At 42.5% G+C, this 24,895-nt stretch overlaps 7 protein-coding genes, 1 long non-coding RNA gene and 4 other non-coding genes across 15 annotated transcripts; 4 read left to right on the top strand and 8 right to left on the bottom strand.

Moving 5' to 3' along the window:
* Positions 1–53: 53 nt before the first annotated feature.
* Positions 54–819, bottom strand: LOC117138993 (vacuolar ATPase assembly integral membrane protein VMA21 homolog). The gene is made up of 2 exons (XM_033301063.1): positions 613–819; positions 54–549 (listed from the first exon to the last, which is right to left on the bottom strand). Exons 1-2 carry the CDS (start codon positions 682–684, stop codon positions 304–306), a joined length of 318 nt encoding a protein of 105 aa, XP_033156954.1. The 5' UTR covers positions 685–819; the 3' UTR covers positions 54–303.
* A 513-nt stretch (positions 820–1,332) lies between these two features.
* LOC117138991 (LIM and SH3 domain protein Lasp) lies at positions 1,333–5,149 on the top strand. The gene is made up of 3 exons (XM_033301062.1): positions 1,333–2,038; positions 3,534–3,731; positions 4,716–5,149. The coding sequence occupies exons 1-3, from the start codon at positions 1,708–1,710 to the stop codon at positions 4,901–4,903; spliced, it is 717 nt and encodes a 238-aa protein (XP_033156953.1). The 5' UTR covers positions 1,333–1,707; the 3' UTR covers positions 4,904–5,149.
* An 89-nt stretch (positions 5,150–5,238) lies between these two features.
* Positions 5,239–7,826, bottom strand: LOC117138989 (L-threonine 3-dehydrogenase, mitochondrial). Its single transcript, XM_033301060.1, has 6 exons — positions 7,626–7,826; positions 6,704–6,953; positions 6,432–6,558; positions 6,225–6,372; positions 5,638–5,743; positions 5,239–5,577 (listed from the first exon to the last, which is right to left on the bottom strand). Exons 1-6 carry the CDS (start codon positions 7,777–7,779, stop codon positions 5,259–5,261), a joined length of 1,104 nt encoding a protein of 367 aa, XP_033156951.1. The 5' UTR covers positions 7,780–7,826; the 3' UTR covers positions 5,239–5,258.
* A 1,307-nt stretch (positions 7,827–9,133) lies between these two features.
* On the top strand, positions 9,134–10,110 carry LOC117140580 (ectin). Of its 2 annotated transcripts, XM_033303584.1 has the most exons (4): positions 9,134–9,222; positions 9,280–9,408; positions 9,470–9,771; positions 9,831–10,110. In XM_033303584.1, exons 1-4 carry the CDS (start codon positions 9,190–9,192, stop codon positions 10,063–10,065), a joined length of 699 nt encoding a protein of 232 aa, XP_033159475.1. In that variant the 5' UTR covers positions 9,134–9,189; the 3' UTR covers positions 10,066–10,110. The 2 variants fall into 2 exon arrangements, with proteins under 2 accessions (XP_033159475.1, XP_033159476.1); XM_033303585.1 differs by lacking the exon at positions 9,831–10,110 and having other exon boundaries at positions 9,280–9,398; positions 9,470–9,551.
* A 481-nt stretch (positions 10,111–10,591) lies between these two features.
* On the top strand, positions 10,592–20,089 carry LOC117141282 (protein artichoke). Its single transcript, XM_033304653.1, has 5 exons — positions 10,592–10,782; positions 15,223–15,415; positions 15,477–17,976; positions 18,032–18,155; positions 18,211–20,089. The coding sequence occupies exons 2-5, from the start codon at positions 15,288–15,290 to the stop codon at positions 20,067–20,069; spliced, it is 4,611 nt and encodes a 1,536-aa protein (XP_033160544.1). The 5' UTR covers positions 10,592–10,782; positions 15,223–15,287; the 3' UTR covers positions 20,070–20,089.
* LOC117139344 (lipase 3) lies at positions 12,671–14,413 on the bottom strand. The gene is made up of 3 exons (XM_033301591.1): positions 14,382–14,413; positions 13,331–14,165; positions 12,671–13,251 (listed from the first exon to the last, which is right to left on the bottom strand). Exons 1-3 carry the CDS (start codon positions 14,411–14,413, stop codon positions 12,865–12,867), a joined length of 1,254 nt encoding a protein of 417 aa, XP_033157482.1. The 3' UTR covers positions 12,671–12,864.
* Positions 20,090–20,091: 2 nt separating the features above from the next.
* LOC117141283 lies at positions 20,092–22,029 on the bottom strand. 2 transcript variants are annotated; one of them, XR_004459471.1, is made up of 6 exons: positions 21,766–22,029; positions 21,138–21,198; positions 20,888–20,948; positions 20,638–20,700; positions 20,385–20,453; positions 20,094–20,197 (listed from the first exon to the last, which is right to left on the bottom strand). It is a non-coding gene; the product is annotated as an uncharacterized LOC117141283 (long non-coding RNA). The 2 variants fall into 2 exon arrangements; XR_004459472.1 differs by lacking the exon at positions 20,638–20,700 and having other exon boundaries at positions 20,092–20,197.
* On the bottom strand, positions 20,263–20,349 carry LOC117142136. Its single transcript, XR_004459529.1, has one exon. It is a non-coding gene; the product is annotated as a small nucleolar RNA Me18S-Um1356 (small nucleolar RNA).
* LOC117142134 lies at positions 20,521–20,607 on the bottom strand. Its single transcript, XR_004459527.1, has one exon. It is a non-coding gene; the product is annotated as a small nucleolar RNA Me18S-Um1356 (small nucleolar RNA).
* On the bottom strand, positions 20,768–20,853 carry LOC117142135. Its single transcript, XR_004459528.1, has one exon. It is a non-coding gene; the product is annotated as a small nucleolar RNA Me18S-Um1356 (small nucleolar RNA).
* On the bottom strand, positions 21,011–21,096 carry LOC117142133. Its single transcript, XR_004459526.1, has one exon. It is a non-coding gene; the product is annotated as a small nucleolar RNA Me18S-Um1356 (small nucleolar RNA).
* A 426-nt stretch (positions 22,030–22,455) lies between the features above and the next one.
* LOC117140496 lies at positions 22,456–24,828 on the top strand. Of its 2 annotated transcripts, none has more exons than XM_033303460.1 (3): positions 22,456–22,638; positions 22,716–23,440; positions 24,084–24,828. In XM_033303460.1, the coding sequence occupies exons 2-3, from the start codon at positions 22,740–22,742 to the stop codon at positions 24,529–24,531; spliced, it is 1,149 nt and encodes a 382-aa protein (XP_033159351.1). In that variant the 5' UTR covers positions 22,456–22,638; positions 22,716–22,739; the 3' UTR covers positions 24,532–24,828. The 2 variants fall into 2 exon arrangements, with proteins under 2 accessions (XP_033159351.1, XP_033159350.1); XM_033303459.1 differs by having other exon boundaries at positions 22,456–22,642.
* Positions 24,829–24,895: the final 67 nt, after the last annotated feature.

Genomic DNA, 24,895 nt, shown 5'->3' with positions numbered 1-24,895 from the left:
CAGCAATCTCTTGACGGCCTCCATTAGGGAATAATTTCTGAGTAGCACACGCATTTCACTTATTCATGTATATTTTTAATACAAATTATGCACACAGAACACTACACAACACAACAAGTTTTCCACGCTGTTATCGAAACTTATGCAATGAAAAGCGATTACACACGGTTTACAGGCGACTTTCTCCTCCCTCGCTGGCATGTAAACAATTGTATCTATATATGTAGCATGTATGTATGTACAAGAGTGCTCTACCGACTTAAAGTTAATGGAAATGGGGTAACAGTCCGGGGTAGATGAGGATTAGTCCGTTTTGGAGCCCTTGGAACCGGGTGCCCCGAAGTAGGCCCTGTAGATATAGAGGCCCAGGGCGATGTGCAATGCAACGACTGCTCCTACGGCGGATGCTATGTTCACTTTGACTTCGGAAATGTCGAGGAACTGGTCCAGAACGAAGCCCTTCAGCACGAAGAAGGTCAGCACGGGCAGGAAAACGATGAGCATGCAGTAGAAGAGCACTGTCTTGAAGGAGCTATAGTCCTGCGAGTCCTGGCCATCCAAAAATAAACAAGGGATTAGCTAGCCGGCAATCGGAGCCCTCATGTTACCTACGTGCGACTGCTGGCGGGTTTGTTTCGGCGCTCCTACGTTGCCACCGGCGGCTTTCTTGTTCTTGGTCGACATCTTTCCAGCTAAATAGAATGCGGCTTAATTGAAAAATCAGCAATTTCTCTCAATTTCTCGTTTTGCTTTGGCCTGCCATTCGGTTATCAGAAATATTTGACAAATCACAAATCACATGATAAAGTGGTAGTACCATATTGCCAATAAGCCTGAAAATACTGCGACTAGTCGATTAATCGTTGATATCGTTGCTATCGAAATATTTAAACACATTTATTACGGAAGTCCTTTATGATTTCTACGAAAATATATATTGTTTTTAAATGTAATTCATATAAATTCGTTTGAGTAAAAAAAATACTGAGTAAATAATTAAAATCAAATCAAATTAAAGAACAAATACTTAAGTAATTTCTTTAATTATTAAAAATAAAGTGCCATATGTGTTCAAGTAACATATTGTACACTATTGTTTCGCTATTTTCGATAATTATATATAAATATATATATATATATATTATAAGTTTCCATGTAATTCAAAAAAGAAATGATATTCAAAATGTAAGATATTTATATATAAGTTCTTTATAAGATATGCACTATTGCTGCGACCACAGTTGTGTTTTCGCTACTTCTTCGGTATTTTTCTCCAGGGCCGCACGCCATATTGCGACACCAGCAGTGTGGTCACACTGGAGCGAAAGGAAAACAAAAGAGCAATCGTGAATCGAAAGGCGCACGCGGCAAAATGTAAAACTTGCTTATTGGTTTATTTTTAACAGTTGCCGTCACCGCATTTACAGTCGCATTTCGGCCGATTGCTCGCGCTCTCCGATTGCGTGTGTTAATTGAATTCAGCCATTTTAGCAACTGCTGCGTATTTTCGGCGCTTATTAAGCCGACAGAGCCAGCAAAATCCATATTGCATACAAATACGATTACAATTAGGGGAAAAATACGCGCCTGCAGTTCGCCGCACGATTTCGTACAGTACAGTACGGACGCAGACGCGCGTTTATTCCGAGTTTACTGTACTCGCTTTTTGGGTTTTTTTTGGGGAAATTCCACTGCAGCTGGCGCGCGATGGTTTTGACGAACTTCGAGTGCTGGGCACATGGTGATCCGTCGTCGTCGGCGGCCGCCACTTTCGAAACCGGAGCGCTGCGTCCTTCGATGGATCCGTTCAATCCACGCGCCGTCACCTTCATGACCGACGCCAACAACAACAACAACAGCGATGGCAATCACCTGGCGGCACAACCGATGCCGGTCGTCCTGCCCCCGGAAGTCCTGCGCTGCAAGAAACGCCTGAATCCCGGTCACAATCCTGTCGGGGATTTGGACACGGACCAACCGGTGTACACCAAGAGATGTCGCTACGACGAGTCTGATTTGGCCGCCCAGTACTGCAATGGTGAGTATCGCTGCTCCAAAATGCGAGCTAGAATTAGTTATTCATAATTATTAAATTGTTTAGGGCAGTTTTATATTCAGCTTACTTAGCAATTGCACATGAAATCTAAAATTCTGAATAATTAAATTTGTTTTCGAGCGGCTTTTAAATATTTATTATGAGCTCATTGTTGAGCTGTTCCAGAAAACAGTCAGAAATATACTATTATATTATACTCAATGCTTTTGATGAAGTAATGGTGGCATTTTCGTAGTGTTTCAAAACGTTTTGAACTCCAATTTAACACTTGCAATGAAATTAAAATTATACTTGAATCAAATATGATATTAATTTTACTTTAAATGTTTATTGAAACCATTTTTGTTGGTGTGAATTTAAAAACCGGAACACACCAGATGACTTAAGCCGTAATTTCGTTTATAATCTCTCGACCTTGGCTCTTATGCCCGCGCATTTATTTGGTATTGCGTGAAAGTGTCGTAAAACTTGTAAATTTACACAATTATCTCTGACCTTGCGGCCCCATTTCTTCTCCCATCGGCTCTTCCAGTGACCTGTGTTATCACTTTTCACTTATTCGGTGGGTTCCGGACTATCTCTGGCATACAGAAGGTACCGGACTCGAAACGATAAGCACTTGACAGCCGCTTAAATTTAGCAGAGAAAAACCGGCTTGACTCAGTCATTATATATGTATATCGGTGTGCTTGGCCGACTAAACAAAACACAAGTAGTGGGGGATTAACTGGAGGGGCTGCGGAGATGACTGGGTACACTAGGTCAACAGAGTGTTACGATTCTTCTTACACCGCCGGTTTAATCAATCTGCATTCGCAAAAGTGTTCCAGCAATAGAAGAAAACAAAGGGGGAAGGCAGCGTAGATATATACAGCCGGTAAAAGAAATGTGTATATCTGCGGGAGTGAATCAATAATCTATACTCTTTCTGAGGGTATAGAAGCTTTTTAAATGTTTTTGTCATTTAGCTTTGTTCACGCTTTACTTGAATATATATCAACTTTTTGGTCTTTATTTATATTGTTAATATAATATATAATAATAGAAATACAATTTTTAATATTTTCTATTGAAATAAATATAAATATTTTTGCAACCATGACTACTCTTAATTAGTTGTTGTTAATCTGTGCACTCAGTTATGCCTTCGTTAACTTATAGTTTCCGATTGCGTTGATAAGGTATCAGCACAAACAAAAAGCGAAGAAAAAGATAAGAAATGACAACACACTCGCTCTGCTCCGAATTGGTTATAAATAAACGATCGGTAATTGGGCCAAGCATCGATAGTGTCAACGTGTTGCGTTGCATTGCCGTTGCACTGAGAAAAATCGGGGTATAGAGCTTATATTGTACATACAGCAACTAGTTGAAACAATGCGTTTTTCTGTTACGATATATTTACTAAATAATATGAATGCTATTATATATATATTGTAAATGGATGCAACTTACTTATCGGTTTCTTGCCTTGCAGATTTCTTTTCGTTGCCTGCCACACAAATAATTGGAACGCAGGCCTCTTTGATGGATTACGAGATGCAGGCCACCGGCGGCATGATGATGATGGAATCGGAGACGAGTTTTCCAGCGCAGCAACAGCAGCAACATCAAGAGCAACAGCAACTTCCACAGCAGCCACAACATTATCAGCGCATTCATCAGCATTATCAAGGTCATTTGCATCGCGCTAACCGTGATGTGAGTCGTTGCATGATGTCGCACATGATTTAGGCGCCCTCGTTCACACAAAACTCAAAATGTACATATATAGCCCAAAACATGTACTGTAGCTGAGAAAAGCGCACAAGAAACACATGCAACAGTTCACCGAGCGACGCGTCTCTCTTTATTTGCTAAACAGCCGACCATGCATCGAAAAATGTATCGCATATTACTCAGAAAACAAATTAACGCAAACGAGCAATTGAATTGAAAATATCCGCAATGCACATACCTACCATATACCAAAAATTCAAATTTGTAAAAAAAAAACACAATCAGCAAACGACTCAGTCAATAAGTATTCTGTATAAATTGTTAAACTCACGAACCATTGTACAAATCAACAGCTAAGTCGAACATTTACAGCGCCTACAAACTGTACTTAACTACACCAAGGATTGAAATACTTAACTAATTTCAATAAGTAATAGTAAGACCTGCGAAACATTGCAATCACAAACTACACAAGCAATATATGTTGAGTGAAATGTTCAATCAGCCTGGAGCGATTGCTGGGAGCCTTCACAAAGTGTAATTAATATGTGAAGTTGGCTGATCTGCAACCATAGTCGTAAATTTATTTCTAAGGTATACTTATACTTATACCTTAAGTTCAAATCGTTATCAACATATGCTTTATATTGATGACTTAGTACCTTAAGACCGCGGTGAGTGCTTTTATTTTAGTTTTTATCAATTTTTACACTCACATTTAATTGCAATAAACTTAACAGCTACCACCGATCTTTATATAAATTCTGTTATACTTAAACGTTTTTTTATATACTTAATTTTTTTTATTTTATTCGAAGTTTAAGTTAATGAAGTCAGCCAACTTTTAAAGAGCACTTTGTGGAAGATCCAAACAGCAAACGCGAAAGGCCAAGTTAGCGACCCAAATTGATAGACAAATCTCCAATCTGCTCGTTTACAGAATCCGCAGAGCAACGAGTGCCGCCACCGCAGCAAAAGTCAAGAAAATCAAATAATTCTATTGGGAAAATCAAATTAAAGTCCATAGGCAGCGAAGCCGAAGCGGACTTGTATATAGCCACACACGGCGGCAGTCTGCACCACTTTCGTGGGCTCGGCGGATCGGAGCTAGAGGAGTCTGATATATGATAAAGTGACTCCGAGCGAGAATTGTACATCCTAGCCTAAGTTGTAATATAAGCTGTCGCATGTCGCAAACTAAAGGTGCTCACCAATAGTATTTGAGTTCAAATAAACCATAAGCTAACGTGCGAAACTCACAACAAAAGCGAAAGTATTTCCATATGGCGAAGAACTTTAGGATCACAATTATTCTTCAAGATGAAATGAACCAATAGTTATCCTTTCCAATAAATGCCTTACTGTATTTTAAAAGGTAAAATGCTACAGTAATTTGTGTTGCTATTCACTAGATAAATGCAGTGTTAAATGCGCTTGGATTTCATTACTTAGCAATACTAGATGCGGTTGCTCGATCCACGTTTTAGATCTGCAGAGTCTGCTGCTCCGGCTGCACATTGATGTAGTTATCCTGCACGTCCTTGATCATGAAGTCCACCAGGTTGACCAGGTCGTACTTGTGCTGCCAGTGCCAGTCGCGCCGCGCATCGGAGTCATCGAATACCTGCGGCCAGGCGTCCGCGATCAACTGGCGGCTATCCGGCTTGTAGGTCACGTGCAGATTGGGCACGTGCCTGCCCAGCTGGGCGAACAGCTCCTCGGGAGTGAAGGACATGGCGGTCACGTTGTAGACGCGGCGCTTCAGCTGCTCGTTGGGAGCACGCATGAACTCCAGGAGCGCCCTAGTTAGATAGATCATTAGTAACAAGGAAATAATTTGTTACAACGCACTAATTACTCACCGCAGACAATCTTCAATGTACATCATGGGCAGTCTTGTGTCAGGACGCAGGTAGCAGGTGTACTTTCCATTGCGCAGTGCTTCATGGAACACGGCCACAGCGTAATCTGAAAGGTGAAACAAATAAGTTAAATCTTAAATGTAAAATGTTAAAGCACTTCTTGTTTTAGGTACTTTAGAAATGATGCAGAAATGATTCGATTCACGGTGCGTATACGTGATTTCATAAGAATGCAATGGCATTAAAACAAATTAGCTTTCCCTAAAGAGTAATAAGCATTATGATTGCAATCATGAGTGAAAGCTTTGACTTAGACAATCTTTAAGTTAATCAGTTCAATCAAAGAGCAGTTAATATGGGTCACCAGGTTTGCGGCTATCCATTAAAACGAGTAGCATTATGTACGAATTATGGCCATTGTCATGCTCTTTGATTATCATAAACTATCGTCAATTGGAGCATTTATGATACGAAATTGGATTAAATAAAGCTTGAAGTGCGCTCGACAACATGGATTCAGCGGGAAAAGTATCTCGCAGATATTTGATGTGCTTGAGTCTCCACAGATATGATCGGTGCTTAAATACCTGTGGTGCCGCCGCCCGGCGGATCACTGGAAATCACTCCGGGGAAGCGCAGGCATCTGAAGTCCAGTCCAAACTTGTGGTAGTAGTATTCGCCAATCAGCTCGGCGTGCACCTTGGAAACGCCGTAAATGGTGCGCGGCCGTTGGATCTGCGGAAATGGGTGCATAGTATCGAACAAACTTCTGGCTTCGGAAGCGGTGGACCTACCGTAACATTCGGCGTGGGATTGCGCGGACTGTCGGGCCCGAAGGCTCCGATTGTGCTTGGTACGAAGATGCGGAGCTTATACTGCTTCGCCAGCTCGATGACGTTGTGGACACCCTCGATGTTGACCCTGCGATGGGGGATTCATATTACATACTAATGAAATGGTAAATGAGGCATTATGCAATAGTTACTTGGGAGTAGTTACTTGGGAAGGGATGTAGGATAGGGTTTGCTTATAATGATTGGAACTGGAGATAACTAAGATATCCTACCTCACAGCCAGTGGAACATTTTGCTCTCCCACAGCACTGAGCAGCGCCGAGAAGTGGATCAGCCAGTCGATGCGATGGTCGACCACGATCTTCTGGAGACCCTTGAAGTCCAGGATGTCGGCAAAAATGTAGGGACCATTCTCCAGAACCGACTGACTGGGCTTTATAATGTCCGAAAGGATCACGTTGTGGCTGCCATACTGCGTCCGCAGAAGTTTGGCGCATTCGATGCCCAACTGGCCCAAGCCACCTGAAAGAAATCAAAACATAGATTTTATTAATTAAGAAACCACTTGGTCTCATATATCTTTATACACACATTAGGTTAAGTTCAGAGGAATTGACTGAACGATTCCTTTTGGAACCAAAATAAAATAGATTTGATTGAAAGTGAATCTACAATACATATTGTAGCATTCTTTCAGGCTTCACATTTCACGGGCCTGCATTTAAACGCATTAAAATAAGATATATAGTTTCTCCATTTACAGATATAGGGAATCAAATTTGAAAATAAAATCACCACATTAGCATTTGTTTAGTTATTTTGAATTAGCAAGCAAGGATCTCAATCCTAGTTATACAGAATAGATTCTTTAATGTAGCTATTACTTCGCAGCACTTGAAGTGTTAAATAATTCGATTATTTGCTTAGATCTTAAACTATAAAAAATTTATCATAATTTCAATATTATATTATATGCTTGCTGTTATATTTGCTGACACCATCACTGATAACTATAAAACACAGATACTATTAAGTTCACAACGAATGTAAAACTTCGAAAAAATGTCAAAAAATATTCAAAAACATGTATGTCTTTTAGTTAAACGTGTCCACTATATGCTAAAATGATAAATCTGTTGCGATCGGCCTTGGACGCGGTTAAATTTAGCAGATCCACGTGGCGCGGCGACTGACCTGTGATGAGTATTTTGGGTGGCCTACTCTCGCGAGGAACCTGGTGGAACGCGCGACGCTGGACGAGCTGGCTGGCGATCGGGGTGATCCTGGGCAGCGGAATGGGACTGGCCACTGGGGCCAGAGCCAGGCTGGCGATGCATTTGCGAAACATTTTGCGGACTGGTCTCTCGATTCGCGACGAGCGCTGCCAGCGAGCTGCGATTTTGAACTGATTTCGAAATTTGCGAAATGTTTTCCACCAGGCCCTCAACATTAGCGCCTTATTTCCGCTATATACGTACATATGTATATCGCCTGAGCAGTCGGATCCCGTCGGCTACAATCGTCTCGTCTGGTCGCTTAGTTACTTAGTCAATTGGGTTAGTGAGTGTTAGTTGGCAGCCAGTCAAATTCATTATGAGATGAGGACTGGGCATGGGTATGGGCATGGGTATGGAAGTGGGACTTGTCGCCATGGCGCACCGATTTTGTTTGGGGCCCCGGCGAGATTCAATAAAAACGAAAGCAAATTATATGGAGGAGGCCCGCCAATTGACAACAACAACAGCAACAGTGGCAGTCGCCTCAGTTGGGTGGCTTTCCTTTTCGGCGGCGGGGCATGTCTAAATCTGTGCAAATACATCATATATGCACACATGTCTCGTTGGACGGGCGGTTATGTAATCTACAGGGTGCACTTTAGCTGGGTTCTCGGACAGGCCCCTCTTTTCTAGGGGGCCAATCCAGGCGGTGTGTGTGTGCAACGACTCGAATACTCTATACCCATCAATAGAACAGTCATAAAGCTACGCCAGCCCAAGAAAGTCGTTCTAATAGTTAAAAGTTTAATACAGAACTTCATAGATTAGATCCAACTAAATAAGAAGATCCAACTAAATAAGAAGTAATTACTTGTTTACAACTCCAGCAAATGAATCGTGAAACTAAGATAGCCTAAACAGTGTTAGATAGTCCCAACATACCATGGATCCTAAAACCCAACATCACACCATAGAAAGAGAAAGAGAATCGTACGATCTTAATGATAAACGATCCCTTCATGTGCCGCAAATCGAATTAACCTTGGATGGAATCCAGTGCGAATTTCAGTTTCGCTGACAGTGAACTGAAATCCCTGGGCGGGGGTCAGTCTGGAATGGATTTCAATTAGCGGTTAAGACATGCTAATCCGAACCTAAATCAAACACGTGGAGTGACCGACCAGATAGTAAAGTGCAATGAATCGGCACTGGGCGAGATGACCGACTAGTTTCCGTAGTGGTCTTATCGCCTGGTGGCAGTGGGGTGCAAAGATGGCCCTGACAACTGCATGACGCATATAGATGGATTGGATTGGGGAACATTTAGTAAATATTATGCTTATAGAACTAAAAATATTATTATATTATTGTGCCTGACAGGAGAAAAACAATAACAGCTGAAAATTTCACTTTTCTTCTTGCACCTATTCCGCAATATTTGCTGTCTAAGCTTTTTCTGTTCTGTTTTTTGAGGCACAAACTTGACAGTTTTGAAAATGCTGTCAAAATACAGTGTGCAATAAGCACAATAAACGTAATACATGCTGCTTTTTCTGCTTCTTCTTGCTTTTAGGGTAATTGAAAACATAATAAATATAAACAAAATATAACAATTATGCCACTTCTAACAGCCTTGCTTGGGATACAATGTCATTAGGAGCGAAATGTACGAGGCCCACAATAGCCACCGTAGGACTTGGTTAGTTCCGGAGCTCATCGAATCGGATGATCTCTCCAAGGACGCTGAAGAGTATGCAATTGTATGAACGACTCGTGCGCTGATTCATTTTCACAGATATATTGAAAACCCATCATACACAGCATCTGTCTACCTTAAATATTCCGGATCAAATATTATACGAGACAGCTGTAGATAGAAACCTTCGAGTGGATCACCTGGACTATCCCTTATCGGAGCCGGATAATGAATTCTATACGGAGAATATTTGTGAATTTATAAGAAACGAGTGTATTTACTACTGGGCTACTGAGGGGGCGAAATCCTATGCCATAGAAAAGGAGCGCAGGACAGAGGTCGAACAATCATTGGCTGACAAATTCTCGGCCATCACGTGGAAATCGACGAGAGAAATGGGTGTTGGATGGGCACCAAAAGATCGCTCGTGAGTAATGTGTGCATCATTTTCCGGCGTCACTGGCAATCAAAAAATACATTTTTCAGAAAAAGGGGCGGACGAAAGATATTGGTAGTGAGGTACAACCCAGCAGGAAATCAGCCCGGAGAGTTCGAAAAAAATATAGAAGAGCCCAAATTCTTAGAATACTTCGAAATGCCAACAAGAGAAGACCCCGATAGATGGCGCAATGGTTCGGCTAGATTACGTTATGGCTTAGTAGATGTGCAAATTTGTATTTACTTATTCCTCCTAATCATTCCCTTTATAAGAAAAGCATAAAGATCTTATAAAGGTTTGCATGTAAAAATCATAATTGAGTAAAAACTGTCATGTTTATCACATTATATGTGAAAATTAGCACTTGGCCTTTGTTTCCACAGTGATTTCCTGTCATAATTTTCATAATTTTACTTGCGATTTCATTAAAATGCTGACTCCAAGCGTCTCTGAACGCCGGCTGTGCCGAACCCTCGAGCTTGAGGGAAGAGCGACCTCTGATCCGTGGTCACAGACCGCCACACTCGAGTTCCATAATGGAGCCCACTCTTCGGCGAGAAGCAGCCAAGTGTGGCGCCCAACGTGGAATCCAACTCCCATGTGGCCCAGGCAGGAAGCTCCGCTCAAGCCGACATTTCTGGTAGAAATCTTGAGTAATCTGCTGGGCTGTTACTTAGTTCGAGAAACAGTTTTCGCGTGCATTCCAAACGAGACGGTTCGGCTCAAAGAAATCGCGGAGAACTCACCAAAGTCCATGCTGACTGAATTTCAAGTGTTGGTGGTTAATTGAATAAAAACGCCTTGGGAAAAAGCAAAAGTGCTTTCGAAAGTGAAGTTAATTAAATTAAGAAAACAACAACCCAAGGGGTTTCAGAAGTTATTCCCGAAAAGTGAGAGCTGTAGTTTTGCAACTGCATTGCAAGTGAAGTGCCTGAATTTGCTGTAAATCGGATTAAAGCACGACGAGGAGGAGTATCTCTTGGATTAACTTGCAATTGAGTGAGTCAAATGGTGACGAATATCGCTTAATCAAAAGCATAGTTGGAATTGATATTGATATTTAAAAAAATCTATTTTCAATTCATTCTCATACATTCTCTGAATGTACTGGAAATGCTAAAGTTAAGTGTAAGCTTACTTAGTACCTCTTAATCTCACAAATATAGTAAAAGGTAATTAAATGTTCCTTATACTAGTGTTGAATACCATGCTAGAAAGGTTGCTTCTCTTGGCTTTCGATCCATTAAACCAAATACTTAACCCACATCTCGATTCCAAATCTACATTTGCCCAAGAACCGTTCGATGTAGAACTAAACAGTTACTTAATTAGGGGAGTTTGAGGGGACCGAATAGAAATCAGAGCAGGTGAAATTGTCGCTATAGCCAAAGTCTGGGGGAAAATGGCGATGGCGATGGGGATGGGGACAGGAGGCGGGGGCGGTGCCTTCACTTAGTGTGACTTCAAGCCGTGCAATGCAAGAAATTACACACAGTACGGATACAGATACAGATACTGGCAACACTGGTGCGGAGTCAGCCAAAGATGCAGATACTCCGAACAATGATGAAAACGACAATAATTTCAAGGTTCGTTTGATGTAAACTGCGCTGCGCATGCGTAGAAACGGCGCCAGAAGATAGAGCCAAATCCGAAGTTGAATCGGCGGTTAGCGTTTCACTACAGTCCGATGTTTTGCAGCTGCTGCTTCTCCGGTTTCCTACTGCTTCTGTTTTTTGTTAAATGATTACAAAATTTTCGTTGAAAAGCCATGTTACGCTTCTTGGCGCAAAGAGTTTCTTTTTTTTCGGCCCGAGTTGCGCAGTTGCATGTGAGGGTGGTATGAGTGTGGCGATGCCATGGAAAGGTATAATGTCTATAAGTTATGAAGACGCGACGACGAGTCTTTTGGAGCTATTGCACAAGACATCGTTCGAATAACTTCCTGTCGTACGACCCACCAGCTCACCTGTTTTGGGATTTATGAGCCGTTAGAAGCGCATCTTCTGCAACGAACAACATTTTCAGCCAGCGAGCTTATGTAATAGCAAGAGAGGTCCTCGACTATCGTATACCCATTACTAAGCTAGGGAGATGAAGATATGCAAAAAGAAACTGACAAAACAATGATAGCTTAAGATAAATCAAAAACTTTTATCGATAGTGTTTTTTAAGCGGTGTGTAGGCCTAATTTCTTAGTTTAGATTTAATAGTTCTAAAAATCTCTAAGTTCATACTTATCAAAAACATATATCTATACCTAATTGTGTCAGAATATCTTTCTTCTTAACTTACAAGCTTAAAAACAAATAAGCACAAATATTTCTGATGAATATGTAAATTCAATAAAATAATTAATCAATTAAGTGATTGCATGCTGTACTCAAAATGCTAGTTAACTTATTATGCTCACTGTAAACAAGTTCGAGTATCATTAATCGTTAATCTAAAGTGCAGAACAGCCATGATTTGATTACCAGTTAAAATCTCCAACAAACGACGATAAGAACCAATATTAAATGGAATTTATTTGAGTTTCACACCTGGCACAGAGAATTTTAATACCTTAAAAAGAAATCTAATCTCAACCGATTTAAACCGGATCAATGGGAACTTTAAATCACTTCGAACTTATTTTAACGAACAAATCGCATTAATCGGAGTGCAAATTTGTACAAACAAAAAGGTACTTGCTAATAGGCAATAAATTTTAGACAAGACCCAGACAGTTGAAGGAGTGATTAGTACCTGACAGAAGAGCCTTATGATATCTAATCGACTAAAACCATCTAATAAATTCAAATGAATAATTGTTCAATACTTTTTATTGGCACTTGCATATGTGCCTGTCCACTTTACGAGATAAGATTCCTAAACGAGATGCACTTCTTCATTATTTTCGGGTGTTTTTCCATGGGCAGGCTATACTAATTTTATTATTTGAAGGTTAATTTTAGGCAATACAATATCTCATTCTTTGGCTTGTCATTGACTTGGACACTTGAATCCCCCCAATAAATCCGTATCCCGAAAACTATGAGTTAAAATCGGTGCATTATGGGTTCTTTTATTGGCCGATTTCTAGCGACCTTCGTAGGTGTTAATGCGCTCGATGATCGGATCGTTGACCAGCTCCTTCATGTTCATGGCAATGATGAAGTCCAAGTGGTTGAAGCTCTGCACGGGCACACGGTAGTCCTCCGTCAGGTGCGTGAAGTTCTCCACCAGGGTGTTAACATCTTCGGGTCCGCAAAGGGCATCGTTGTTGCTGGAGTACAAGTGGGTGGGTGCGACGATCTTGCTGAGATCGTAATCTGGAGGCAGATCCTGGCCGTACAGCTCGTTGTTCTTCTTGGTGCCCCAGTCGTACTGTCGGAACTTGAGGGACTTCCACAGCTGCAGGAAGTGGATGCCCTGATTGCTGGAGGATCCAGCCGGATGGGTCTCGATCAGCACGTTCATGGAGCTCTGAAAATACATATTAAATGTCCAATTATTGCCTTTATGATATGGAATAAAGTGAGGTTTATATATCGATCCTACTCACCGCATTGGAATTAACGTATCCGCCATTGGCAAACATGATGAAGGCGTTGTTGCAGATCGAGTTGGACAGATGGCAACCGTTGTCGACCAATCTGTTAACCAGGTTGTTGTGCGGAATCAGTTCGGTGTCCACCATCAATTGGTTCCAGATGCCACCGGGCGTACCCACCAGGGGACCCAGGGCATTGAAGATGAAGGAGGTTCCGTGCTCGAAGAAGGCACATGGAGCCAGCAAATGTCCGGACTTAATGAGGGCATTGTACTCCGGTCGCTCGGAGAGCATCACTAGGTACACGGTGGTTCCTTGCGAGTGTCCGGCGTAGTGTATCTGATCGAAGCCGGTATCCGCCAGGATGTAGTCGATCATGGCGGGGATGTCGATGGTGCCGATCTCATGCCAGTCGAAGTGCCAGAACTTGTGGCTGTTCAGCGAGATGAGGACGTTGTTTCGCGAGTAGATATTGCCACGGGCATTGCCCAGCCATACATCGTATCCGGCATCCGCGAGCAGGTAGGCCAGGGAGTTGTCCGGTCCGGAGGACAGCCAGCAGTCCGAGTTACTGAACAATCCGTGCTGCAGCAGAATCGGCGGTCGCTTCTCGTTCTGGTTCTTCAGCTTGTGGGAGTAGGGGATGCGGAACAGGGTCAGCACATAGCCATCCTCGGTGGTCACCTCGTGCGTCTCCGTGGGATATCCGTGCGAACGGATCCTCTCGTCCGACTTGACGATCTCGCTCAGACAATAGTCCGACTTCTCGGCGAGGGCTAGACCCGCCACCAAACTGAACAGTAGCGCGCAGACGATTGGATTTATTGTGGGCAATCGAGTTTGCTGGCTAACTGACCGTGGGACCTTCTTTATATAGCCCCTTCTTATCTGCCGGTCGAAACAGGCACCTGGTTAACATCTGATTTATGGGGATACCCTACACTTAAAATCACTTTAAAAATTGGTAGTAGTACCTCTTATTTGCCTCTAATTGAGCTTTAGTTAAAAAAGTTTAGATTTAATAGAAACAAGAAACTACAATCGACTATCAGATACCTCTCACTTAGTTAGTGGTAGGGCGTGGAACATCTTCATTCTTGCAAAAAGGAAAATACTTTTAAATTGCAATACACATTTGTAAAACAAATAAATAAACTAAAAAGAAGACCTTATTTCATTTTTTATCAATAATATATAAAATAATATATACTTTCAAGAATCGAAAGCACTTTTTTCTACCTACTTTTTTATACAAATTTAAATGGAGAATAAATAATATTTATATTTCACATTTTTATTGATACATATTCCCTAGAGAAGATAGATAAAAGTATAGTTACAATTTGTTAACATAATATTATTATTTTGCCAAATTTAATATTTAATATATTATATAAATATTTCATTTATATAAGGTTATTACTTTTTATTTAATATATATATGTATTTCTCATATTTTAGTGTGATTTTGTATTCGATTATTATATTCTGGGTGCAGGAATTTCCTGATTACCGGTCACCTGGACTTAGATAGGAACAGAAAAATCGGTCGAGGGGGTCTTGTCTGAAGTTCGGCGGAACCTTATACCACAAACAATAATAATTTATTTTTAATTCAATCTATTCCACTTGCTAAAAGTTTTTTTTTTTTTTTGGATGTATTAAAAAGTGATGAATATACGACTAGAGAGTTTTCCTAGAGCATATGACGTTTGTTTTCAATTTTGGTTCTTTGGTTTCTATTTTGGAATATTATTTATTATGGATTTGCCGATCAGTTTGCTTACTTTAATTTGTAAAATTAAAATTATCTATAAATCTAAATTAAATAAATCTTAATTAAATAAAGATAAGAGGGTGGTAAGTTATTTAATTAACAAATGGCATACTTATACTCGCTACAGATATGCGCCGAGTTGGCCAAAAGGAAGACGATTCACCCACAAAACCTATGGTCTAGCCGATTGCCATGATGTTACTGCCCATCTTCCTTCTACTTTGCATTGGGATAAATTTGATTAGAGCCGAAAGTTGTCCTCCATCACAGGCTATTTTACCCTGCCGCTGTTCGTTACGAGGAAAGGAGATCCAGATATGGTGAGTGGCTACTTTTTAATTATCTTTAAACCTGGAAAATGATGTATCTTTTTGAATACAGGTGCTCGCACAGCAATCTGCCGCAGATCATGGACGGCCTAAAGGCAGTGGAACGAAACATCAAGGGCAGGATCGATGAGCTGGTCCTGGAGAACAACCAATTGCCGGCACTGCCAGGACGCTTTTTCGGCAGCCTGCAGATAGTTCGGCTCATGCTGCGCCACAATAGCATCGAAAGAGTGTCCAATGGATGGCTAAATGAGCTGGAGAACGGCCTGGTGGAGATCTTCGTGGTGGAACCTCAGCTGCGCAGCATTCCAGCGGAGAGTCTGAACGGGATGATCAACATGCTGGCCATTACCATTCAGAGCGAGGAACTGAAGCACTTGCCCGACTTCTCCGGACTGCTCAGTCTGACCTATCTCAGTGTCCAAACGGGGGCACTCCAGGAGTTGCCCTCCCATCTCTTCAGACATCTACCCAAATTGCAGCACATACATATAACAGGCGGATCAGGCCTCACCCGGCTGGAAGCCGGTCTCTTCGATGGATTGATATCCCTGAAGAACCTGGATCTATCGCACAATGGTCTCAACTGGATTCATTTGCGTGCCCTGTCCAGATTACCCAATTTGGTTAGCCTCAAGCTGTCCCACAATCAAATCAGCGACGTGGGCATGGTGGGTCGCATTGTCAAGGATCTGGAACATCTGAAGAAACTACGACTGGACAACAATCTCATCACTGTGATTGAGGATGGCTCCTTTGTGGATCTGCCCAATCTTTCAGAGCTTCACTTGAACGATAACAGGATTACTGAACTGCAATATGGAGCCTTTTTGCGCACCCCTCAACTGAAAACCATATATCTGCAGAACAATCTCATCCGGCGGATCCATCCGGAATCCCTGCTTCAGGCCAGTGGAAGTGGCGTGGAGGCGGTTCACATGTACAACAATGAAATTGGTCATGTGGAGGCTTTGAGGGCATTGTTGGATGCCCTGCCTAGGCTCCGCTATCTGGACATGAGTGGTAATCTTCTGAGCGAACTTCCCTATGGAGCTCTTCGTGGTCATGGGACTTTGGAGCAACTGCATCTGAACCATAATCATCTCAGGCTCATTGAAAGGGATGCACTGATGGCCATGCCTGCTTTGAGGGAACTTAGGATGAGAAATAACAGTCTATCCTCGGACTTACCCCTACCGTTTTGGAACCTTCCTGGATTGAAGGGACTCGATCTGGCGCAGAATCAGTTTGCCAGGGTGGACTCACAGTTGCTGGCGGGACTTCCATCATTGAGACGTCTGGATCTGAGCGAGAATGGACTGATCGAATTGGCACCCAATAGTTTTCGTCACAATCCCCTGCTCGAAACGCTCAATATATCCTCCAATGAGCTGACCAAAATCCACTCTTCCACCCTAATCCATTTGGAGAGGCTCTTTGAGGTGGATGCCAGCTATAATCAGCTTAAGTCTGTGATTGCAGGACTGCCCAGGATTGTGGAGCGCATCTCGCTGAAAGGCAATCAAATTACATCGCTCCCAGCAGCAGCTAGCAAGGATTTGCAATTGCCCAACCTGCGAATGCTGGATCTCAGCCAGAATCGAATAGAGCAGCTGCCCAGGCATGGCTTTCAAGGGGCAATGGAACTGAGAGTCTTGAGTCTGGCTCAAAACGAGTTGCGTCAGCTGGAGGACACCTCGTTCATAGGGATTCAACGGCTGGAGCTGCTGCATTTGCAAGAAAATCAACTGGGCGAAGCGGATGAGCGGGCTCTACTGCCCCTCGCCGAACTTAGGAATCTGAATCTTCAGTCCAACAAGCTGGAAGCCATCACGGATAATTTATTTTCGAATAACAGCAGACTGGAGCAGCTGGATCTGTCTAGGAATCTCATACGGAGCATCTCGCCCACGGCTTTCGATACGCAAAGATCTCTCGAGTATCTGGATCTCTCCGGCAATGCCCTCCTGGATATATCGGTGGGTTTGGGCAACTTGAACAACCTGCGGGACATCGATCTGAGCTATAATCAAATATCCCGAATCCAATCCGATGTGATCGGTGGCTGGCGAAATGTGGTGGAGATCCGTTTGTCCAACAATCTCATTGTGGAACTGCAGCAGGGCACTTTCCGAAATCTTCCCAAGCTGCAGTATCTCGATCTCAGCAGCAATGAGATCCGAAATGTGGAGCCTGGCGCACTCAAAGGACTCGACGAACTGCAGGAATTCGTCCTGGCAGACAATAAGCTGGTGGAGCTAAAGGATCATGTCTTCGAGGAGCTGCCAAGCCTGCTGGCATCCCACTTTCAGTACAACAAGTTGCGCTACATCTCGCCGGAAAGCTTCCACAACGCCAATTCGCTGGTCTTCTTGAATCTGTCCAACAATCATTTCCGGAACATGGAAAACATAGGTCTGCGAAGCATGCGGAACCTGGAAGTTTTGGATCTGTCCACCAATGGGGTCAAGCTGGTGTCCACAATGCCGTTGAAGGCGCTGAACTGGTTGGTGGAGCTTAAAATGGATAACAATCAGATATGTCGCATTCAGGTGAGGTCATCAAAAGCTATATATTGGAGCTAATACTTTCAATTCATCCTTACAGGGTTCTCCATTTGAGACAATGCCCCGTTTGCGAGTCCTCTCCATGCGGAATAACCAGCTAAGGAGCATCAAGGAACGTACCTTCCGGAACGTCCGGGGAAACATAGCCATCTTGGACGTGGATGGTAAGTACTTTGGAGAACAGGAAAATCGTTATTGCATTTACATTTTCTAACGCAGGAAATCCTATTGACTGCAACTGTGAGATGCAATGGCTTTCGGTGTGGCTACAGGAGACGAACTTTCCGTATCCGGGACCCAAGTGCCAGGATGGACGCCTTTTACGATCGGCCCGCATGGAAAGGAGCCTCTGCGTGGGTGCGGATATCTATGGCAACGAACGCACCGATGGCAACCAGTTGCCACTGCTCAACGAGCACGGGGATGTCTTCCAGAGGGATTTGCCCGACGATTTCAACGATGAGTGTGAGGCGGGCGAGGCAACCAGACTGCCAGGCGATCGACCGCTGGTGGGCGAGAGCGAGTACTTCTACGATCAGTATGTGGACGCCACCGAGGCACCAGATACCACCCACTCCGCGATCAGTACTTCGCAGCGACCCAAGCCGACTCCCACGATAAACAGCAATATAGATCTGAACAATACTATACTCCATACGAAGTACTTCAATCGCAAACCCCAGCCGGGATCTGGATCGCCTTTTACCTTCTTCGGATATCCCTTGCCCAGTGTAAGCTTGGGCAGATTCTTCGGCTTCGGAGATCGAGGGCGAAAGCAACGAACGGATAGCAATGATGAGATGCCCGCCACCCACCGCATGGCCCACATTAGCCTGCCAAGTGGGCGTGGCAAAACAAGGATGTATCAGCCGAATAGTGCGGAGTTCGAAAAATACCTCAAGGATCAGCAGAAGCAGGAGAAACAAAACATAGCCAGGAATCGTTATGTGGACACAGATTCCACCACTTCGTCCATGGAGGATGCACTGAGTAATGAGAGTGGTAGTGCCGCCACCACAGTGGGTGTCTTTCGCACCACCTTTCGTGAGCCATCGAGCATCGAGCGCGGTGGCTTCCGTCCCATCGTTCCAGCCCATGTCGGTGGTTTTATGCCTGTCCATGATCCTCAACAGCGGCGTGGTTTAGTTGAGGTGGTGAATATCACGGGAAACCCCTCGGAAATGATCCAAGGCATAGGTCAGAGAAAGTTTATCCCCATATCTGCTCAGGCACGACCTAAGCCAACCAAGAGCAGTGGCGAAAGTTCAGAGTCTGCTACTTACGAAGTCACGGAGACCACGCCCGATATAACCACCACAACGCCTTTGATACACAGGATCACCACTAGTACAACGAAAGCATCTACAACGACCACAAGGAGTACTACAACCACCAGTACCACACAGGTTACTCCTGCTGAAAATGATGCCTCATCCAGCAGTCAGCTGGATTCCCAGTACGATGACGAAGATCTGGAGGCGCAATCTGTGACTCTGCTTAGACCTCCTCCTCTCGTGCAAACGACGACGGCAGAGACGATTCTTTTGATTCCCCCGGCTGAAGAGCATGTGGCGCAGATAAAGAGTCGTTCCTGGGTGACCACCACAACACCCCAGAGTCCGAGTGATAATCAAGTTACTTTAGCTCGTCCAACGAGCACAGTACCACCACCACCACCACCAGCTTCTCCTCCATTACGAGGTGGAGGACGGTCCACCATTACCAAGGTCTACACGCCGTATCAGCAGCAAGTGGCTCAGCCCACGGCAGAGGAGTATCAGAGAACCACGCCCAGTGGTGATAACGAGGGCGTGGCCAGCGAACACCAACTCACGGCTAATGCCCAAAAACGCACGGAACTGGAGCTCCTTCAGGTTGATCGTGTGGATCGCAAGGACGGCATGGATTGGTACTACGAAAGCTTCAAGAAGAAACGAGACTTCAATGGTGGAGCTGCTGTGCGGAAAACAGCCCACAAGGAGGTGTTCTACGACGGAGTAGCTGCGTCGTCCAGCTGGAATCGATTGCACAAGGAGATTCTCTTTCTCAGCTTGTTATTGTTGTGGAGAGCGTGTTGAACAGTTTTTAAAGCTATTTAATTTAGACAGTTGAAATATTTTATTTTGTACACATAAATAAAGAATTTATTTTATATATAATGAAGTACTTTGTTAAAAGATTGCGATTTGGCAGCTGGGTAGACCATCTGAAAAGTCGAAAAGAAAACCTTGATTAGTAATCTATATTTAATTAACCATAACTAAATATGTATATTTTTAATCAGATGGTGATGCATGTTAAAAAGATTTCAACATAGTTTCTCTGAGTTTGGTATGAAGTTGTCATCAGGAAAGGAGTTTAAATATAAAATTTATATTTTTCATTTGCATTACCTTTTAGGTGTTTCCAGCCGAATTAGTAGAAAACCTTGTGAAAGATGATATTTTCATAGTTTAGATTTCCTGCAATATATAAAAGATAGAATATAAGTTAATAAATGGCCATTATTGCCTTAAAATTTAATTAAATGATTTATATTCAGATGGTGATGCATGTTAAAAAGATTTCAACATAATTTCTCTGAGTTGGGTATGAAGTTGTCATCAATTAAGGAGTAAGTAAGAATAAAATTTGCTAAGAAATTACCTTTTAACTGGTTCAAACTAATTTCAGATTTGAATAGGTATCCTTTTTTGCCATGTAAAATGCCTGTGAAATATACAAGGTCCAGTTTAATTATGCACGAATTTTTTTTTAGAAATGAACTACATATAAATTTTCTATTCAGATGGTGATGCATGTTAAAAGGATTTCAACATAATTTCTCTGATTTGAGTATGAAGTTGTCATCAATTAGGAAAGGAGTAAGTAAAAATTTAATTTAGTGAGAAATTACCTTTTCACTGTTTCAATCAAATTTCAGTTTTGGATAGGTATTCCAATAACTCGCAATATTCCTGTAAAATATACAAAGTCTTTGTAATTATACAAATACTATTAAACATAAACTTAATTTCAATATTTTATTCAGATGGTGATGCATGTTAAAAAGATTTCAACATTATTTCTCTGATTTGGGTATGAAGTTGTCATCAATTTGGGAATTGAAATAATTTGTGCTGAAGTGGTGCGGAGGATTATATTACCTTTTAAGGGAGATCAAGGAACGACTAGATATTATCCCGGGCTCCAGACTGTTTTCAATGCCTGTAAAGATAAAAAAATACTAAATTTGTAAATTTATAAAACATATTGAGTCATTAAAAACCCAAGCAGATAGCGGTGCTCGTTAGCTTTGAATCTTTGCATTTAATATCATAAGATAAATTTGTCTAGTATTACGATTTGCAAGCAAAATTGGTGACCTGTTATTAAATCTTTCGTATTCCTTTACATTTTAAAGTAAGAAGTTGAAATTTTAAAAACGCGTTCTTCGTTCAACAATGGTTTTTTTCCATAGCTTTTATAATTGGGAAACAGCAGATTTTCATTTCTTCGTCTATATATACGGAATAGTCAAGCACACTGAGTAATTACGTGGACTGCTCTTCACATTTATAATTTATCAACATGTAATTTAGCACATAATTTAAAATGTGTCTTATTTAACCCAACTTTAACCAAATATTAATATAATGGTTAATGACAAATGTGAATATGCAGTTTTCCTTGCATTAACATCATTTGTTACCCATTTTGTAACAATATGTATGCATTGGGTAGAAACTTATTATGAGTTGTTAAATAACCCAATAGTATTTGTGGTAAACTTACCCTAGAATATTTCTAAGTGTCTCCAGGTGTCTCACATTGCACCACGTGGAAATGGTGATCCATTCAAATTGCCGTGCTAATGCCGCATTTGTATCATTTTATTACATTGATCATAGTATCAGTTTTTACAAGATACAAGCCCATAAGCTGAGCATTGCTTGCGTTATATATTATAGCAATCGGTTTCATTTTATTTTAGTTTTAACAACTAGAAGCGCGCCGACGACCTTCACCAAATGAAATTCGGATAGAAAGAAGGCAGAATGTTGCCGGATGTCCACTTAGTTGCCGGTGTTTTGGGGCTGCCAGACATTTTGGTTGTGTGACTCGATTTTTAAGTATCGGTAAAATCAAGAAAATTATTATTATTGAAAATGTACATAAATAAACGTCTTTCTTGAAAATAAACATGAAAAATATGATGTAAATGGAACAATATTATAAAATAATACTACAATGTTCACTTACTATATAATTGAATACACAAGAAGTCTCATTCTATAAGCGTAACACATAACTCATTCCATAAACATGCACTTAAACATACACTGAATTCCAATTAAACTAGTTGTGCAACTTGAAGTAAAACAATTGACTTTCAACGCACATATACCAACTATTTAGAGGGTATTAAAGTGCGTGACCATATCGTTTCTCAAGCGATACCATCGTAAAAGAACGCCCATCTCCAGAGCGCGCTGCCACCCTGAGCGAATTGGCGCAATTTAAACAAAAATAAGGAAAAAGTTACAGTTGTTGCCGAGGTAGGGACGCTAAGGACAAACCACAAAAAATCCAAGTGTCAGGAAGATCCACTAGATCCGTCCACGTCGAGATTGTTAGGTCTGCTGCGAAGATTAGCGAAGCATCCAAGTGGGTACGTCAGGTGCAGGGCGGCGTGAAAATGTTTATACAAGACTGATGCGTATGCGATTTGTGTTTTTCAACAGTCCGCATCGCAATTTGCATTCGCAATGACGACCCCGCTGCAGACACGAATGGCGCTGGCCGAGATTCCCGACCGCCTGGAGGCGTTGCGTATGGCCAACACACCGACGAACTCCAATCGCCGGACTCCGGATGAGCCGACTCCGGCGGCCATCATAAACACGCCGAACGCTAACGGAGGACTGGGACTGCGGGTGGATAATGATGTGAACGTGGTGCAGGCCCAGGACTTTGTCTTCTCGCCACTGCCCTCACCAGATGAGCTGGTCATTCGGCAGCGTGGTCGCCGGCGCTTTACCACAACATTTTCGCCGGATAAGGTCAACGGAGGTGGTAGCGCAGGTGGAGGTGCCAGCGGTGGTTCCTCAATGCGTAGTCCTTTCCAGCGCACGCCCACCAAGAACTTTCAACTAACAAGTGGCATGATCCTGCGCAGCTCCCCCCGCAAACGCCTGACTATGGGCAGCACTCCGCCAGAGCCCACACCAATGGATACCTACTCGCCCATCAAGATGGCCACCACCAAGCAGCTTTGGCCGGGAACACCAATAGTAAAGAAGCTGAAACTGGAGGATAGACCTGTGGGGCAGACGAACAAAGATGCGACGCTACCATCCCTGTTGCAGGGTCTATCGCAGGAGCAACTAATCGATTTGATCATGAATAACATCAAAAGTGCCAGTGATGAGGGAGAGATACGAACGCAGCTGCCCACGCCAGACATAAGGTACGTTTACCCTGCAGTTAAATTTGGTTGGGAAATTTGCGACCATATAAAGTATATATATTCTGGATCCATATCAACAAGCTAGTCTCGATTTAGATATGTCCGTCTGTTTCTACACAAACTGGTCTCTCAGTATTAAAGCTATCTGTATGAAACTTTAGGTATACAAAATCGTATAAACAATCGGTCGACGATATGATGTATGTATCTGAAATAGAAACCGTCAGGAAAGGAATGGAATATTAAAGATATAGTTTGTTTTTTTGATTGTAAAGTGTTTTTACTCGGTATACACCAGTTACTTGACAACAATCAATTAGCGTCCCTAGAAACAATCAAAACAACTATTTGAAAATAATAGAATATGCTAGTTTATGATAGTAAAGGGTTTTTATTTTAAATATATAAATACAGCAGGGAATGTAAGATTCGGCTTCCGGAAGTTACGTACTTTATTGCTGCAATGTATCCTGATTTTAAAGTGAACTTAAGAAAACTGGTACAAAGGTTATAAAAAGGTCAAAGCAACGTCAAGCCTAATAATCTCATGAGAAATGGATAGTGCCTTTTTGAAAACCCAGAAAATATAAACCACCAAGCAAACAAACAAATACATAATTGTTTGTTTGTGTCTTGTTTTCAGCGCTTTGGAGCAGGAGCTGCACCATGCTAAGCGGCTCATCTTCAAGTCCCTTCCCACCTCCCGACTGTGCAAGAAAACCGATGCGGCGGCCTACTCCAAGGCGTCGATGCATCTAAACGAATTTAAGCGCGTGCTGCAATCGCAGGCCAAGCGCCTGCACGACTCCACTCACTGGGACGCCCTGGTGGACTACGTATCCATGGCCTGGCAGTGCGTGGCTAGTACGCCCAACTGGGAGAGCCATGCCCACAATGCGGTTCGCCGGCAATGCTTCAAGCTGTTGGCGTGCTCCTGCTATGCGGCCATTAAGCACGGAGGAATGCGATTGGGGCAGCTGCGACTGGAGACACTGGAACGCAATTTGCGCGAATGGTCCAAGGACTATGAGGACGTGCTGTCCTGTGTGAACGCCCTGCAGCGTACGCTCAACAGCCGTAGCAGCTTGTAAACACTGTGGAGACTATAGACTTTTAAGGCCGACTTGCTGAACTTGAGGTTTAGTGGACCGAATTTAGTGTGTAAGGCGAAACTTAGCCAGTAAGCGTACGATATTTGGCGCAGCACGTGTTATAAAATATTTTTTAATTTGTTCCTCGACATGTTGTCCTATTTAAAATGCACGCAAGGAGTTACTTCATTATTTAGTGATCTAAGCCACACGCTAACTAAAGTCTGTTAGCATTATAAACGTGTATTTATTAACGCTTAAATATATGCTTAGCAAGTAAGTTTGATTACCACTGGACATTTGTTGAACTAAGTACACTTATTTGAATGCTACTACGACTAGATCCTACTTCTCTATGACTGAC

This window comes from Drosophila mauritiana, chromosome 3L (genome assembly GCF_004382145.1).
Source record: "Drosophila mauritiana strain mau12 chromosome 3L, ASM438214v1, whole genome shotgun sequence".
Lineage (NCBI taxonomy): Eukaryota > Metazoa > Arthropoda > Insecta > Diptera > Drosophilidae > Drosophila > Drosophila mauritiana.
Note: the sequence above shows the minus strand (reverse complement) of the source record. Positions and strands in the feature narration are given on the sequence as shown.

Bases quoted from the DNA above. Each gene is read 5' to 3' on its own strand.
- LOC117138993 (XM_033301063.1), bottom strand. From the start codon at position 684: ATGTCGACCAAGAACAAGAAAGCCGCCGGTGGCAACGTAGGAGCGCCG. The intron at 550-612 runs GTAGGTAACATG...TTGGATGGCCAG, and splicing joins AAACCCGCCAGCAGTCGCAC to GACTCGCAGGACTATAGCTC.
- LOC117138991 (XM_033301062.1), top strand. From the start codon at position 1,708: ATGGTTTTGACGAACTTCGAGTGCTGGGCACATGGTGATCCGTCGTCG. The intron at 2,039-3,533 runs GTGAGTATCGCT...CTTGCCTTGCAG, and splicing joins GGCCGCCCAGTACTGCAATG to ATTTCTTTTCGTTGCCTGCC. The intron at 3,732-4,715 runs GTCATTTGCATC...GCTCGTTTACAG, and splicing joins CATTCATCAGCATTATCAAG to AATCCGCAGAGCAACGAGTG.
- LOC117138989 (XM_033301060.1), bottom strand. From the start codon at position 7,779: ATGTTTCGCAAATGCATCGCCAGCCTGGCTCTGGCCCCAGTGGCCAGT. The intron at 6,954-7,625 runs GTCAGTCGCCGC...GATTTCTTTCAG, and splicing joins ACCCAAAATACTCATCACAG to GTGGCTTGGGCCAGTTGGGC. The intron at 5,744-6,224 runs GTATTTAAGCAC...TTCACCTTTCAG, and splicing joins GCCGGGCGGCGGCACCACAG to ATTACGCTGTGGCCGTGTTC.
- LOC117140580 (XM_033303584.1), top strand. From the start codon at position 9,190: ATGCTGCTTTTTCTGCTTCTTCTTGCTTTTAGG. The intron at 9,409-9,469 runs GTATGAACGACT...CATCATACACAG, and splicing joins ACGCTGAAGAGTATGCAATT to CATCTGTCTACCTTAAATAT. The intron at 9,772-9,830 runs GTGAGTAATGTG...TACATTTTTCAG, and splicing joins TGGGCACCAAAAGATCGCTC to AAAAAGGGGCGGACGAAAGA.
- LOC117139344 (XM_033301591.1), bottom strand. From the start codon at position 14,413: ATGAAGATGTTCCACGCCCTACCACTAACTAA. The intron at 14,166-14,381 runs GTGAGAGGTATC...ACGGTCAGTTAG, and splicing joins CACGCCCTACCACTAACTAA to CCAGCAAACTCGATTGCCCA. The intron at 13,252-13,330 runs GTGAGTAGGATC...ATGTATTTTCAG, and splicing joins GATACGTTAATTCCAATGCG to AGCTCCATGAACGTGCTGAT.
- LOC117141282 (XM_033304653.1), top strand. From the start codon at position 15,288: ATGATGTTACTGCCCATCTTCCTTCTACTTTGCATTGGGATAAATTTG. The intron at 15,416-15,476 runs GTGAGTGGCTAC...TTTTGAATACAG, and splicing joins GGAAAGGAGATCCAGATATG to GTGCTCGCACAGCAATCTGC. The intron at 18,156-18,210 runs GTAAGTACTTTG...TTTCTAACGCAG, and splicing joins AGCCATCTTGGACGTGGATG to GAAATCCTATTGACTGCAAC.
- LOC117140496 (XM_033303460.1), top strand. From the start codon at position 22,740: ATGACGACCCCGCTGCAGACACGAATGGCGCTGGCCGAGATTCCCGAC. The intron at 23,441-24,083 runs GTACGTTTACCC...TCTTGTTTTCAG, and splicing joins CTGCCCACGCCAGACATAAG to CGCTTTGGAGCAGGAGCTGC.